Here is a 12,916-nt window from a genome sequence, read left to right as displayed (position 1 = left end):
GACTGAAAGGTAAAACAACTCCTGCAGATCTGTACTTTTTTTATTACAACTAGATGTTTCCTGACCAACCAAGCTAGAACTATCCCTTGAAGAGTTAAACTAACACACCATTTTGCTTTGGAATGAAGGCATTCACATCAGAGACTATGTTTGCGTAGCAGTGAGGAAGACTATGTTTGCGTAGCAGTGAGGAAGTACTTCACAACACAACCACAAGGAACAGAAGGACAAAAAACAACAACCCTGTGTGGTTTCATCGCTCCAATTATGGGTATTTAAGGTCCCTTATGAGTCTGACAAACTAATGTATCAGGGCGTTTTTTTCAAAGGAACTCACAGGTACTCAGTTCCAGCACCTCTCAGGTGGGAGCCATTGCTATTCTAAAAGAACAAGGGAGGTGTTCATGCTGAATTCCAGCACCTCTTTTTCTAGAAAAATAGCACTGTATGAAGGAGCTCAGGGCCAAGAGGAAGGCAGGCGACAAAATGTGCAAGAAGAAAAGAACTTCCAGAGGGTTTGCTTCATAAGCTTTGCAGGGCAGAAGTTCCTTTCATTAACGCTACCAAGGCAGTTATAGCAAGACGTAGGGCAGCACACCCACCCACTAGTAGCAAAGCAGAAAGCACATGTGTTACATGCTTAGAAACCATTCTTTGGGTTTGAAACTATCACAAACCGTAACTTGGAGCTATGCCTCAACTGAGTCCCTGTACCTGTTAACTAACTGTTGCTGCCTAAGGTCCATCAGGTATCATTTTGCATGCACTCAGCAGGCTCTAAACACAAAGATTTAAATGGAATCCAAAAGCTCAAAGGGGGTAACCTTTGAATTGCCTAGAAGGAACAGGAGGAGATAACATTAGGAGCAGATTCTTTTTCCTGATACACAAGTTCAATGCACATCAAAAGGCTCTTAAAGGTCACATCTCATGTAAGTTTTCAAAGCTCACCTGTCCTGCAGGACATTTATTTCCCCAATATCCAACCACCCCAATGCAGGGGTGGGCGACTGTTTTTGCACTGGGGATTAGAGATGAGGCTTGTGCCAGGGGCCACTAGCTTCTTTCTTTTTCCAGGTCCTTCATTTTTATATATGGATTATCTGCTTCTAAAGCTTCTAAAGCAGAGAAGCATTCCAAATGTCATTGGATTCTAACTCCAAGCAGCTCCAGCTACCAGCATTTTAACCATCAGGGATGATGGGAGTTGTAGTCTAGCAACATCTAGAGGGCACAATGTTGGTCCTGAGCTGTTTAAGGCTTTATAGGTGAAAACCAGCACTTTGAAACCAGAAACTAACTGGCAGCCAGTGTAGTCGGATCAGGATTTGTGTTACATGCTCAAACTGTCTTGCCCTGGTAAGGTACCTGGCCACTGAATTCTGCACAAGCTGACTTTTTTGAACTGTCTTCAGCGATAGCCCCATGTGTAACTTGTTGCAGTAATCTAACCTAGAGGTTAACAGCGCACTCACAACAGAGCAAAGACTCTAATATTTGTTTTTTCGTTCACAAGTCAAGTCACATCAACTCAAATCAGCCTCTTTCAACATTAAGGCAGAAACATAACCTTATTACCAAATGGCACTTTATCTCTAGGTTGCAGTTGCCACAACGGAATGTCTAAGCGCCATTCCCCACCCCCAGCGGTGCTTATTATTATATTTTTATTGTTATGATAGTAATTATTATTCATTACATTTCTACACCACTTTATATTTTAAAGAAAAAAATCTCAATGCACTTTACAACACATTAAAACATCAAATAAAAAAATCCAAAATAAAAGAAAATATTCAAGGAAAATAGTTTAGATACCTCTCTAAGTGATGTTTTGCTTTCCCCATATTTATTTACCTACTTACCGGTAATTTATACACCTGCCCATAGCAGAAGTACTCAAGGAAGCCAGTGCGGTGTAGCAATTAAGAGTGTCGGACTAGGACCTGGGAGATCAGAGTTCAAATCCCCATTCAGTCATGAAGCTCACTGGCTGACCTTGGGCCAGTCACAGCCTCTTAACCTACCTCACTGGGTCGTTGCAGGGATTAACTGAGGAAGGGGGGTGAGTCATGTACTCCTTAGAGGAAAAGATGGGGGGGGGGGACAAATGCTGTAAATAAGCTCTTCTGCTTACCTGCTTGGGAAAGGTGGGGGACGGGGCAGTCCGATGGAGATTGTCAGTCACCAACCTGGCATCCAGAGATCTTGCACAAGGTCGCAATTGGACCCGCACTAAGTCGCAAAATGCACCTGGCACCCAGCGAATTTCTAGCACTTGTCTCTAGGCAGGGAATCTTTTTCAATCCTACCTGGAGATGCCACTGGGTATTGAACCTGGGGCCTTCTGGGTGCAAAGCAGATGCTCTACCACTGAGCTGAGGCCCTTCCCCAAACTGAGCTACTTTATATATGTATGTATGTATGTATATATGTATGTATATAGGGACGCGGGTGGCGCTGTGGGTAAAAGCCTCAGCGCCTAGGGCTTGCCGATCGCATGGTCGGCGGTTCGAATTCCCGCAGCGGGGTGCGCTCCCGCTGCTCGGTCCCTGCTCCTGCCAACCTAGCAGTTCGAAAGCACCCCGGGTGCAAGTAGATAAATAGGGACTGCTTACCAAGCGGGAAGGTAAACGGCGTTCCGTGTGCTGCGCTGGCTCGCCAGAGCAGCTTCGTCACGCTGGCCACGTGACCCGGAAGTGTCTTCGGACAGCGCTGGCCCCCGGCCTCTTGAGTGAGATGGGCGCACAACCCCAGAGTCTGTCAAGACTGGCCCGTACAGGCAGGGATACCTTTACCTTTTACTATATATATATACTTTATATATATATATAAAATATGTAATATTTTAGCAGCTCCCTCTTACAAAATATATCCTGTTCTTAAAGGCTCAACTATACTTTGCCACACAAGGACTACTGCACTTTCAAGGGGTTTCTTTACATAAACCTGCCACCTCTTTAAATGACCAGAAAAGTACCCAGTCTCCTTTTCTTTCAATGACACATGCATGGATGGAGGGCACAACTGAGCTAGGGGTTAAAAATTACTACAAGTGAAAGCATTTTCCAGCAAAGCATAGGGCCAGCTTCCCCAGTCACACTAAGCTGACATTCACAGAGGTTGGAAAATTAAAATGCACTTTTAATACTTTACTTACTACAAGAAAATAGTGGTTTTGGAAAGTTTTCTGTGTTCATGCTTCATCCCTAGAGCCAGGAAAGCAGAAGCTAACTACCATAGCTATCGGGCATAAAGGTGTTGCATTCCAGCCACAAAGTGTGCTCAGAAAATCCAGTAGAAATTGGACAAAAGCAAACCCAGCATACACTTCAATTGCTCCAAAACTCCCACTGTAATCCTTGGCAAAGCACTCAAAACTAAGAAACTTGCCCTGATTTAACTCAAAGCAGCAACACTTAAGGCAAGTGCTACTCTATGTGGTCTTTTAAAGAAGTTTCCACATACTGTATTACAATTTGTCCAGTAATACCAGAGAACTGGTAAAACTATATATGTACCACACAAGAATCTGAAGAACTCCGTGAATTAAAATTAAATTGACAATCAGCACCATACTCCGTAAAAATCCAGTTAAGCAAGCCAACAGAATTACAGGTTTTAATAAGGTCTGACGTGCCTACCTCAACCAGCAGTAGATAAGCCAGAAAGGGAAGTAAGTTCTAGGTAAATATCTCACAGCTGTTACAGTCTGTCCCTACAATAAAGAGAAAATCTGCTTTTGTTATGAACCATCAGCTGACCTTGCTGACAAAGCAAAACCAGCACTTCTGGACACCATCCACAGGCATTAATCCAGAGGATGAGGTTTTCTCCAATTCATCAAATATTTTGATATTCCCAGAGATCTAATTTCACTGGTCTACAAAAAAACCCTCCCCTTTAACACATGCATACAAATCCTTCTATGCAGAGGCTAATATGCTGTTTCTATTGCACACCCATTTCTCATTTATATACCTTCCTTTCTAATACACACTTTTCAACTAATTCCTGCAATATTTACCTCATAAGACTCCTGTCCTCGCAGCAAATATTAAACACATTTTGTTAAAAATGCTCTTTCCTAAGGGTCACCATTTCAATGGACACATTTTATATAAACTTATCAACTCCACCAAAACTAGATTTTACAGAGAACAATGCCTTAAAAAATTCTATCCTAGCTTCACATTCATAATCAAAGAACAAAACTGAAAAATCTGCTCATAGTTTACATCAAACAAATTCTTATTTAAAAACAAACAAGCAGACTTTTAACCCAATCCCATCCATGCCTACACTCAGAAGTACGTACCACTAAATTCCATAGGACTGTGGTCTTAATCTCATCATAAGCACACTCGGGGAACAACATTTACAGTTGCACTTTTTTGGCAAGTGCAAAGAATAACAAACTCTCTGCAAATAAAATAGGAGACCCTGAAGTATGTGTCTCTTCTTCAGCGTTAAAAAGGAGTATCACAGCACAAACACAGAGGCACCAGGCCCAATTCCTGGCAGGTGGGATTCCCTTTCCACCCACCCACCATCCATCACCTCCCCTTCCTGTTGTAAAACACGCAGACATGTACACTGGTCTCCCTCAAAAACAAAGCAAGGATACTTTCCCCTCCAAGCCAACCCTCTTGGATCCTCTTCTGGAGGAAGAGCCATGCCCAAAACTCGCCTCCTCTCTAGGCCAGTGTTTCCCAAACTTTTTTGGGCAACGGCACACCTGTTTACTGAAAAAAAATCTCACGGCACACCACCATTAAAGCCCCGCCCCGTGACGTCAGCGCGCAGCGTCACGCCGGGAGGGACGCACGAAAGTGAAAGTTTTTTCCCTCCCCCTTGCCGGGGAACCTCCAAGCTTTGGGGGTGGGAGGAGGCAGCAGAGCGAGGGACTGAGGGACGGCGGCAACTGAGGCGGCGGCGGCTGTTGTGGTGGTGGCGGCGATAGCGGGCGGAGGAGGGGGCGGCGGCGGGGCTTGAGGAGCCGTCGCCGGGAGTTGCTGCTGCTGTTGTTGCTGCTGCTGCCCGGACATGCCGGCCTCCTCCTCCTCCGCTGTCTCGCGCTCCTCCCTTTTGCACGCGCTGCCCCGCCGCTCGGCACCACCACCGCGGAGCCGCCCCCGGCTCGACGCGGATCCTCGCCGCCGCCGCCTCTCACCACCCGACTCGCCCGCCTCCCTCCCACGGCACACCAGCCAATGTCTGACGGCACAGTAGTGTGCCGCGGAACACCGGTTGGGAAACACTGCTCTAGGCAAGAGAGCCCTTCCTTTTCTTACAAAGTGAAAGAGAAACTGTAGTACAGCTGCCCTAGTCCTGTATGACATCGACATTTGTTTTTCCTGTTTTGTTTGAACATAAAAAATGCTGGCCCTTTCACTGAGAGGCTCAGCCAGGCAAGAGTGTGTGGGAGAGGACCCTCCTTTCTAACAGAGAAATAAAGAGGGTGGGCATGTGTAATATCATCCCCCACCACCCATATTTCATATGCTGAGGGGCCTCCGGTAGAGAAGAGGTTTGTCCTCTTGCCTACACAAGTTTGGGTCCCGCTCCTTCCTAGTTCACCTCTGAGGTACACACAACACATGTCTGATGGACAGCTCCATCCTCCCCACCTACCCCTGACACACACAAAAACCACTCCATGCTGCCTCCATCCTTAAGGGAAGAGATCTGACCTCCCCACACCTTATTCTAATCTCCTTCCCCCTACATTCTCTCTAGGGCCCCCTTTTCTTTCCCCTGCACGCTCATCCATCTTTAGAAGCAGCTCCTTGACGTCCCCTTAGAGGAGATATTCCTGTTCCTTTTTTCCTTCCATCTACACGAAATAAGTTCAAGCTCTCCATATATGAAACATACACACAAGACCCAGGCTACACCCGTTCCTCGGTTTACAAGTCCCTAAATCCACACATTCCCCCACGGACGGCCAAGTCCTCCTGGCTATACACGGGTTCCTCAAAAGATGACACACCTCCCCCTTTTTGTCCCCTCACAAATCCACACATTCCCAGAGAGAGGACACCATACATTCAGAGACGATCCTCCAGACAAGCGGACCCGTTTTTACACGACTGACACACAGATATTCCCCCCCCCTCCTAAGTCCACACGTTCCTCCTGGCTACACGCGTGCCCCTCATGGGGGGGGGGGGAGGATGGACGGACGGATGGATGGAGAAGCGATGCATGCCCCTCCTTGGGTGCCAAAGGATACTGCTGGGGCGGCTGTGTCTGGAGAGCCCTGATGCTGGCGGGGTGAGGAGGCGCCGTCGCCGCTCCTACAGCCGGTGCAGCAGCGGCGGCGGCGGCGGCAGCAGCAGGGGACGGCGGCGGTGGCGACGGCCCGGTTGCTGCCGCTGCTGCTGGAGGCGGCGGCGGCGGGGCAGGAGCAGCAGCGGGAGGCGGCGGCCCTCCGGGCCCTACCCCTCCACCAGAGGGGGTCCCCGTGGTCGTGGCCGCTCCCGCCGCCGCCACCGCCGCCGCCGCGCCGGGCTTGAGGGCCGCCTTCTGCGGTAAGCTCATGGCCAAGCGGAGCCACCACCAGGCCGGCGGCGGCGGGGCGGCCGCCGCCGCTGCCTGAGGGGGCGGGGAGCGGCGGGGCGGCGGCGGCGGCGGCGGGGGCAGCCCGGCGGGCCAGCACCCCCGGCCGGTCTCCGTGACAACGCGGCCGGCCTGCTCCCTCCGCCGCCGCCTCCCTCAAGTGCTGCCGCGCCGCTGCCGCCGCCTCCCGCCGCCGCTGCTCTGCTTCGCCCGGCCGGCTCCTGCGGCTGCTTGCCTGCCTGCTCGGCTGGCGGAGGGTCGGGCGGGGGCCGCTCAGGCCGCGCCGCCGCTCATAGGGCCGCCGCCCTCGGCGGGTTTCGGTGCCCCTGGCCCCGACGGAGCGGCTCCCGGGCGTCGGGCGGGTGTCGGGCGGGCGATGCCGGCGGATTCTCCTCACGGACGGAGCGGAGCATCCAACATGGCGCTGGCGGCCGCCTCCAGCAGTCCGGCAGGACGACGACGGGCGACGAAGGAGGGCGCTCGGCTGCTCGGCAAGCTCCGGAAGCGTTCGGCTCCTCCGGCTGCCACAGCGGCGTCGCGGGTCGCGGGTCGCGCTGGGGTGGGGGGGGGGAGGGGGAGGCGCCCGCGCGCAGTAGGCTTCCGAGCTCGGGTATCTTCGGGAAAGCCGACTCCGGCCGCTCTGTTCGTACCTCGCTCGCCCGCTCGTGCCGAGCCACTTCGGCTGCTCGGGAAGGTTCGGAAAGCCGGCGATCCTCGCCAGCCTCTCTGCTTCGGAGGCGTCCATCCCCCGGCGGTACCCTAAAGGCAGCACTTTAGGGCAGGTCCAGACTCCCGCCCATGCAGCAGAGCTCCATTTTATTTTATTTATTATTTTTTGCTGCTGCTGCTGCTGCTATTATTATTACATTCCCTCCAAGTGTCCCTAATTTCCATGGGCAGTAGTTGATTTACAGAAGCCATCCTGGTTTCTGATTTAATCCTGGAATATCCTGCTTTGCCTTAGGTGAAACATCCCTATTTTCATCAGATAAATGAGTTCTACAGTGGTACCTCAGGTTACATACTCTTCAGGTTACAGACTCCGCTAACCCAGAAATAGTGCTTCAGGTTAAGAACTTTGCTTCAGGATGAGAACAGAAATCGTGCTCCGGCGGCGCAATGGCAGCGGGAGGCCCCATTAGCTAAAGTGGTACCTCAGTTTAAGAACAGTGTCAGGTTAAGAACGGACCTCCAGAACGAATTAAGTTCTTAAGTACCACTGTACGACCCCCTAGCCAAGGAGATAAGTAACTATACATCCTCTAGAAGACTGTCTGAAGGAAGCCCCTTATATGTAGAATCGCAGAACTGTAGAGCTGGAAGGGACTGCGAGGGTCATCTGGTCCAACCCCCTGCAATGCAGGAATCTTTCACCCAACGTGGCACTTGAACCCACAGCCCTGACAATCAGGTTTTTTTAAATGTTAAAGTTTTATTCTGTTTTTATATATGTTGGAAGCTGCCTGGAGTGGCTGGGGAAACTCAGTCAGATAGGTGGGGTATAAATAATAAAATGATGATAATGGAATATTTTGATCAGATAAATACTGGAGGTTATGTTATTACTGCCAGTTTCTTATCCAGCCTTCACTCTAAGGTCCCAGAGCAGGCGACAACAATTTAAACAACACTAGTAAAGGTAAAGGTACCCCTGCCCGTATGGGCCAGTCTTGACAGACTCTAGGGTTGTGCGCCCATCTCACTCAAGAGGCCGGGGGCCAGCGCTGTCCGGAGACACTTCTGGGTCACGTGGCTAGCGTGACATCGCTGCTCTGGCAAGCCAGAGCCGCACACGGAAACGCCGTTTACCTTCCTGCTAGTAAGCGGTCCCTATTTATCTACTTGCACTTTGATGTGCTTTCGAACTGCTAGGTTGGCAGGCGCTGGGACCGAGCAACGGGAGCACACCCCGCCGCGGGGATTCGAACCGCCGACCTTTCGATCGGCAAGCCCTAGGCGCTGAGGCTTTTACCCACAGCGCCACCCGCGTCCCTAAACAACACTACACGGCATTAAAAAACCATTTCAAATAATTTAAAAAGTACAAAAATAAGGTGGATCCAATTAAGACAGAGCAGTGACCCATCTAGCTCACTAAGGTTGTTGCTGACTGGCAGGAGCTCCAGATGGTTTCAGGGTAGAGGTGGTTGCTCAGCCCTACCTAGGGATGCTCCCTGGGATTGAAAGTGGGGCCCTCTGCATGCAAGAGCAATTGCTTGACCAGGGAGCTTCCCAAATGATGACTGCATGTGCTACCTCCAGGATCAGATTCAGCGCACTGCTAGACAAGATGCTCCCACTGTGGCCTGGTCCAAAGAAATACATGTCACCCTCTAAGAGGGAGCCCCCACCATGCCCACTAAGACCATTAAGTCTAGAATTTAAAATTACCTTTAGCACCTCTCTGTTCCATTGAATCTGGTAATCTGCTGAACAGGCAAGGGGTTCATGTAGATTTTGTGCTCCCATATCAGACTCTACAACCACAGCAGGCACTGCAACCTTCCAACGGCTTGACTTCACCCCCAAATGCACATTGTATCCTGAGACAGAAAGATGCCAACCAGAGAATGTCTGAAAGGGAGCCATTATATGTCAGAACTTCTGCTGGAGCCAGGGCTAAAGCCCCAGGAGCAGTTTAGAAAGCCCAGCTGTTCCTCTTTTAAATATGTGATACTGTAATGGAGAAATATATAACCTGTGAACATGGGCAGAGTGCATTTCCTTAGTGTCCCAGTAACCACAGCAACCCTCCCCTGGGATGAGAAGGGAGTTGGGGACTGGCCCCAAAGGCAAGACCAGGGTCAAATCTTTGATCTGTTTTTGACTGTATGACTCATTCAGTCCTGGAAGCTGGAATAGGAAATAATGCCTCTCCACAGATGGAGTGCGGCTCTCTCTGGCACCGGACACTCCACATGCATCAGGTAATTGCAATAGTTGGTGAAGGCGTGTGAGACACCACAGGAGCCTTCACTGAGCAGGTTTCCTCCAGATGTTTTGGACTACAACTCCCATCAGCCCCAGCCAGCACATTATGGGAGTTGTAGTCCAAAACAACCGCTCCCTGAAGGTTGCAGTAGGTCAAGAAACCAGAGGACAAAACAGGAGGGGTGGGGGCTAGACCTGGAAAAACTTGACCCTCCCCCATTCCCAAGTAACTGCTGACTGGGTGATCAGGGACAGCCTTAAGTTCGCAATACACCTCCGGGTTTAATTAATACCTTCTCTATAACTCTCTTTCCACAACAACTCAATTCCACCCTGAATTAACTTGGTCCAGTTGTCATTTTATCCTCCCCAACTGCAGCCTGCCCAAACCTCGTGCACTGGCCTCCCTTGTCATTCCCCTGTATACCCTCGACATCAAATAAAACTGAGGCCGTTGAATTATTTTCTTAGCTGGATGGTCTAAATTCTAAGAGAACAGCAAATTTGGAAAACTAAAACCAAAACCAGCTTTGGGCATCCATCAGAGTCATGCTTGCTTTGAAGTCTTCGGCATCACTGCAGCATGGATTTATTCTTTATTTCATTTAATACAAGTTTATATAGCTTGGTGGCTGTTTGCGTTTTTTTGCTTTTGTTTTAAACCCACAGCATGGTTTACGCAAAAGAATAAAACGGTGAAATCATCAGCAAATAAAGCTGAAGACCAACTGTTTCGAACCTTCAAAGCAGAATGAAAATCTACAATAAACAAAAAACCAGATTAAAATGCATGTAAACGTTCCACATGTCTGCCTAGGCATGCTTTAACAAAGTGCTAGAAAATAGTGCCGTGACAATAGGGAAGGAATTCCAAAGAGTGGGTGCTGCCACACTAAAATTTTGATTTCTTACAAATGTGGAACGAGTGTAATGTGCCAGTTCTGTAGATTGAAGTCAAATGGGCATGCATGGGGAAAGGCAATTTGCAGCCCTTCAGTCCCAAGAATTCCAGAAACACCACTGAGATCCCCGTTTGTTGCCCTCCAGGTTAAGGAGACCAATGGAAGGTACCTCCTCTGCCTGAGCTGCACAAATCCCGACTTCCTGGCACATCGGAGTGGTTAAAGAGATGGGTGCTCCCCTCTCATTTCAAGTCTCTGTGAGCAATGCCAAGGTTTTCTGCGTCAGGGCAACTGACAGACAGGAGAAGCTTGCATTTGGAGGAATTCCTTGCCTGCCCTGACCTCTAGTGTTTGCCGCTCGATATACAAGACAAAGCTGAAACCAGAACATCCTGGCATCTTTTAGGGCTGCTCTGGACAGGCATGCATTTTTATGCGTGTACAGTGGTACCTCGGGTTACAGACGCTTCAGGTTACAGACTCCGCCAACCCAGAAATAGTACCTCGGGTTAAGAACTTTGCTTCAGGATGAGAACAGAAATCGTGCAGCAGTGGAGCGGCAGCAGCAGGAGGCCCCATTAGCTAAAGTGGTACCTCAGGTTAAGAACAGTTTCAGGTTAAGAACGGACCTCCAGAACAAATTAAGTTCTTAACCTGAGGTACCACTGTATTGCATTGGTGCAATAATAGTGCATTTGTTGGCATCCATCTGTCTCAAGGGACAACGGAGTGCGTCTCTGGGGGTGAAGCCCAACTCTTCCGTGAGCAGCACCAAAGTGACCTCCCGGGGGCAGAAGCCAGGGCAGCGTGTATCAGCGACACCCAGTTGCCCCCAGGATTGGGGGGGGGGCCTTTGTGCATGTGTGTGACATTGCAAGGGGTTGGACTAGATGACCACTGTGGTCCCTCCCAACTCTACGATTCCATGATATCCCAACACTGTACAGGCCAGGGCAGCCCTGCAACCATCATGAGCACAAAGCAGGCTATGGTTGTACAATAAGGGACACTCCTCTGCATTCAAATGTACGAGTCAACATAGTCAAGATCTGAGACCTCACTCCAAACCCACTCCAGATTGTATTCACTTCCAGAGTTAATGCTAAATACATTGCTTCTGGTAAATGAGCCACCATAGCTGCTAAAGGGCCATGGAAATGCGTGTCCTGGGCTTTTTAGACTCTTCTACCCATGTACTGTGGGATGCGGGTGGCGCTGTGGGTAAAACCTCAGCGCCTAGGACTTGCCAATCGCTTGGTGGGCGGTTCGAATCCCCATGGCGGGGTGCGCTCCTGTCGTTCGGTCCCAGCGCCTGCCAACCTAGCAGTTCGAAAGCACCCCCGGGTGCAAGTAGATAAACAGGGACCGCTTACTGGCGGGAAGGTAAATGGTGTTTCCGTGTGCTGCGCTGGCTCGCCAGATGCAGCTTGTCACGCTGGCCACATGACCCGGAAGTGTCTGCGGACAGTGCTGGCTCCCGGCCTATAGAGTGAGATGAGCGCACAACCCTAGAGTCTGGCAAGACTGGCCTGTACGGGCAGGGGTACCTTTACCTTTACCTTACCCATGTACTAAGAAGATCAAACCTCTCCATTCTTAAGGAAATCAGCCCTGAGTGCTCACTGGAAGGACAGATCCTGAAGCTGAGGCTCCAATACTTTGGCCACCTCAGGAGAAGTGAAGACTCCCTGGAAAAGACCCTGATGTTGGGAAAGATGGAGGGCACAAGGAGAAGGGGACGACAGAGGACCAGATGGTTGGACAGTGTTATCGAAGCTACCAGCATGAGTTTGACCAAACTGCGGGAGGCAGTGGAAGACAGGAGTGCCTGGCATGCTCTGGTCCATGGGGTCACGAAGAGTCGGACACGACTAAATGACTAAACAACAACCCATGTTCTATTTGAAACCAAATACGTGATTTGTTTTTTCAGCTCTCCGACCCCACTATTAAGAAAGGCTGGGTTGACTAGTCCAAGGCTCAACCTTTAGGTGAAGCCAGCTGCCACATTCAGAGTCACTTTGGGACACAGGGCCTGTAGACCACTACCACCCCTGGCTGGCAGTTGTGTTGTTACCATGGCAGCACTGTCCCAGTAGGCCTTTGCCGGGTTCTACAGAGGCCTCTACTCTTTCTTGCCCGAGCCTCCTCCACGCTTGACGAAAGAGACTCCATCTTGGAAGTGCTTCAATTGTGACATTTGTGTGCAAGCCACACCTCAAAACTGTATTTCCTGTAGAGATGCTAAAAAACATGCCCCCAGCCCCAAGATGAAGTGTGAAATTGGCTGCTGGTGTTTTAACCAGGGTGACAACTGAGCAGATGATGCCAGCTGGGTTCACACTAGTGGCTTTTCCATTTTGATATTTCTAAGTCCCCTTTCTTTCCTGTTGGATAATGGACAGGTTCCTTCTTTCCTTTCCTTTTATTGTTGTTATTATTATTATTATTTTTCAGGTTTGCACATTTCACTAATTTTACAATCTTTTTTTTTTTTAAGATTGATTTCCTGTTCTTGCTGT

The 12,916-nt window shown here is 49.8% G+C and overlaps 1 protein-coding gene across 29 annotated transcripts in view; it reads right to left on the bottom strand.

The window, feature by feature from the left end:
- The window catches only part of EIF4G3 (eukaryotic translation initiation factor 4 gamma 3), an 84,677-nt gene extending 78,092 nt beyond the window's left edge, over positions 1-6,585 (bottom strand). For 8 of the 29 annotated variants that reach the window (XM_028741422.2, XM_077931123.1, XM_028741423.2 and 5 more), the window contains exon 1: positions 6,236-6,578. In XM_028741422.2, coding sequence (XP_028597255.2) covers positions 6,236-6,543 — 308 coding nt within the window. In that variant the 5' untranslated portion in view covers positions 6,544-6,578. Of the gene's footprint in view, positions 1-6,235 lie in introns of all 29 variants that reach the window. The other 21 variants (XM_028741429.2, XM_077931126.1, XM_028741433.2 and 18 more) reach the window with 8 other exon arrangements.
- Positions 6,586-12,916: the final 6,331 nt, after the last annotated feature.

This window comes from Podarcis muralis, chromosome 7 (assembly GCF_964188315.1).
Source record: "Podarcis muralis chromosome 7, rPodMur119.hap1.1, whole genome shotgun sequence".
Taxonomy (NCBI): Eukaryota; Metazoa; Chordata; class Lepidosauria; order Squamata; family Lacertidae; genus Podarcis; species Podarcis muralis.
The sequence above is the reverse complement of the archived record's forward strand: the minus strand, read 5'-3'. Positions and strand labels throughout refer to the sequence as shown.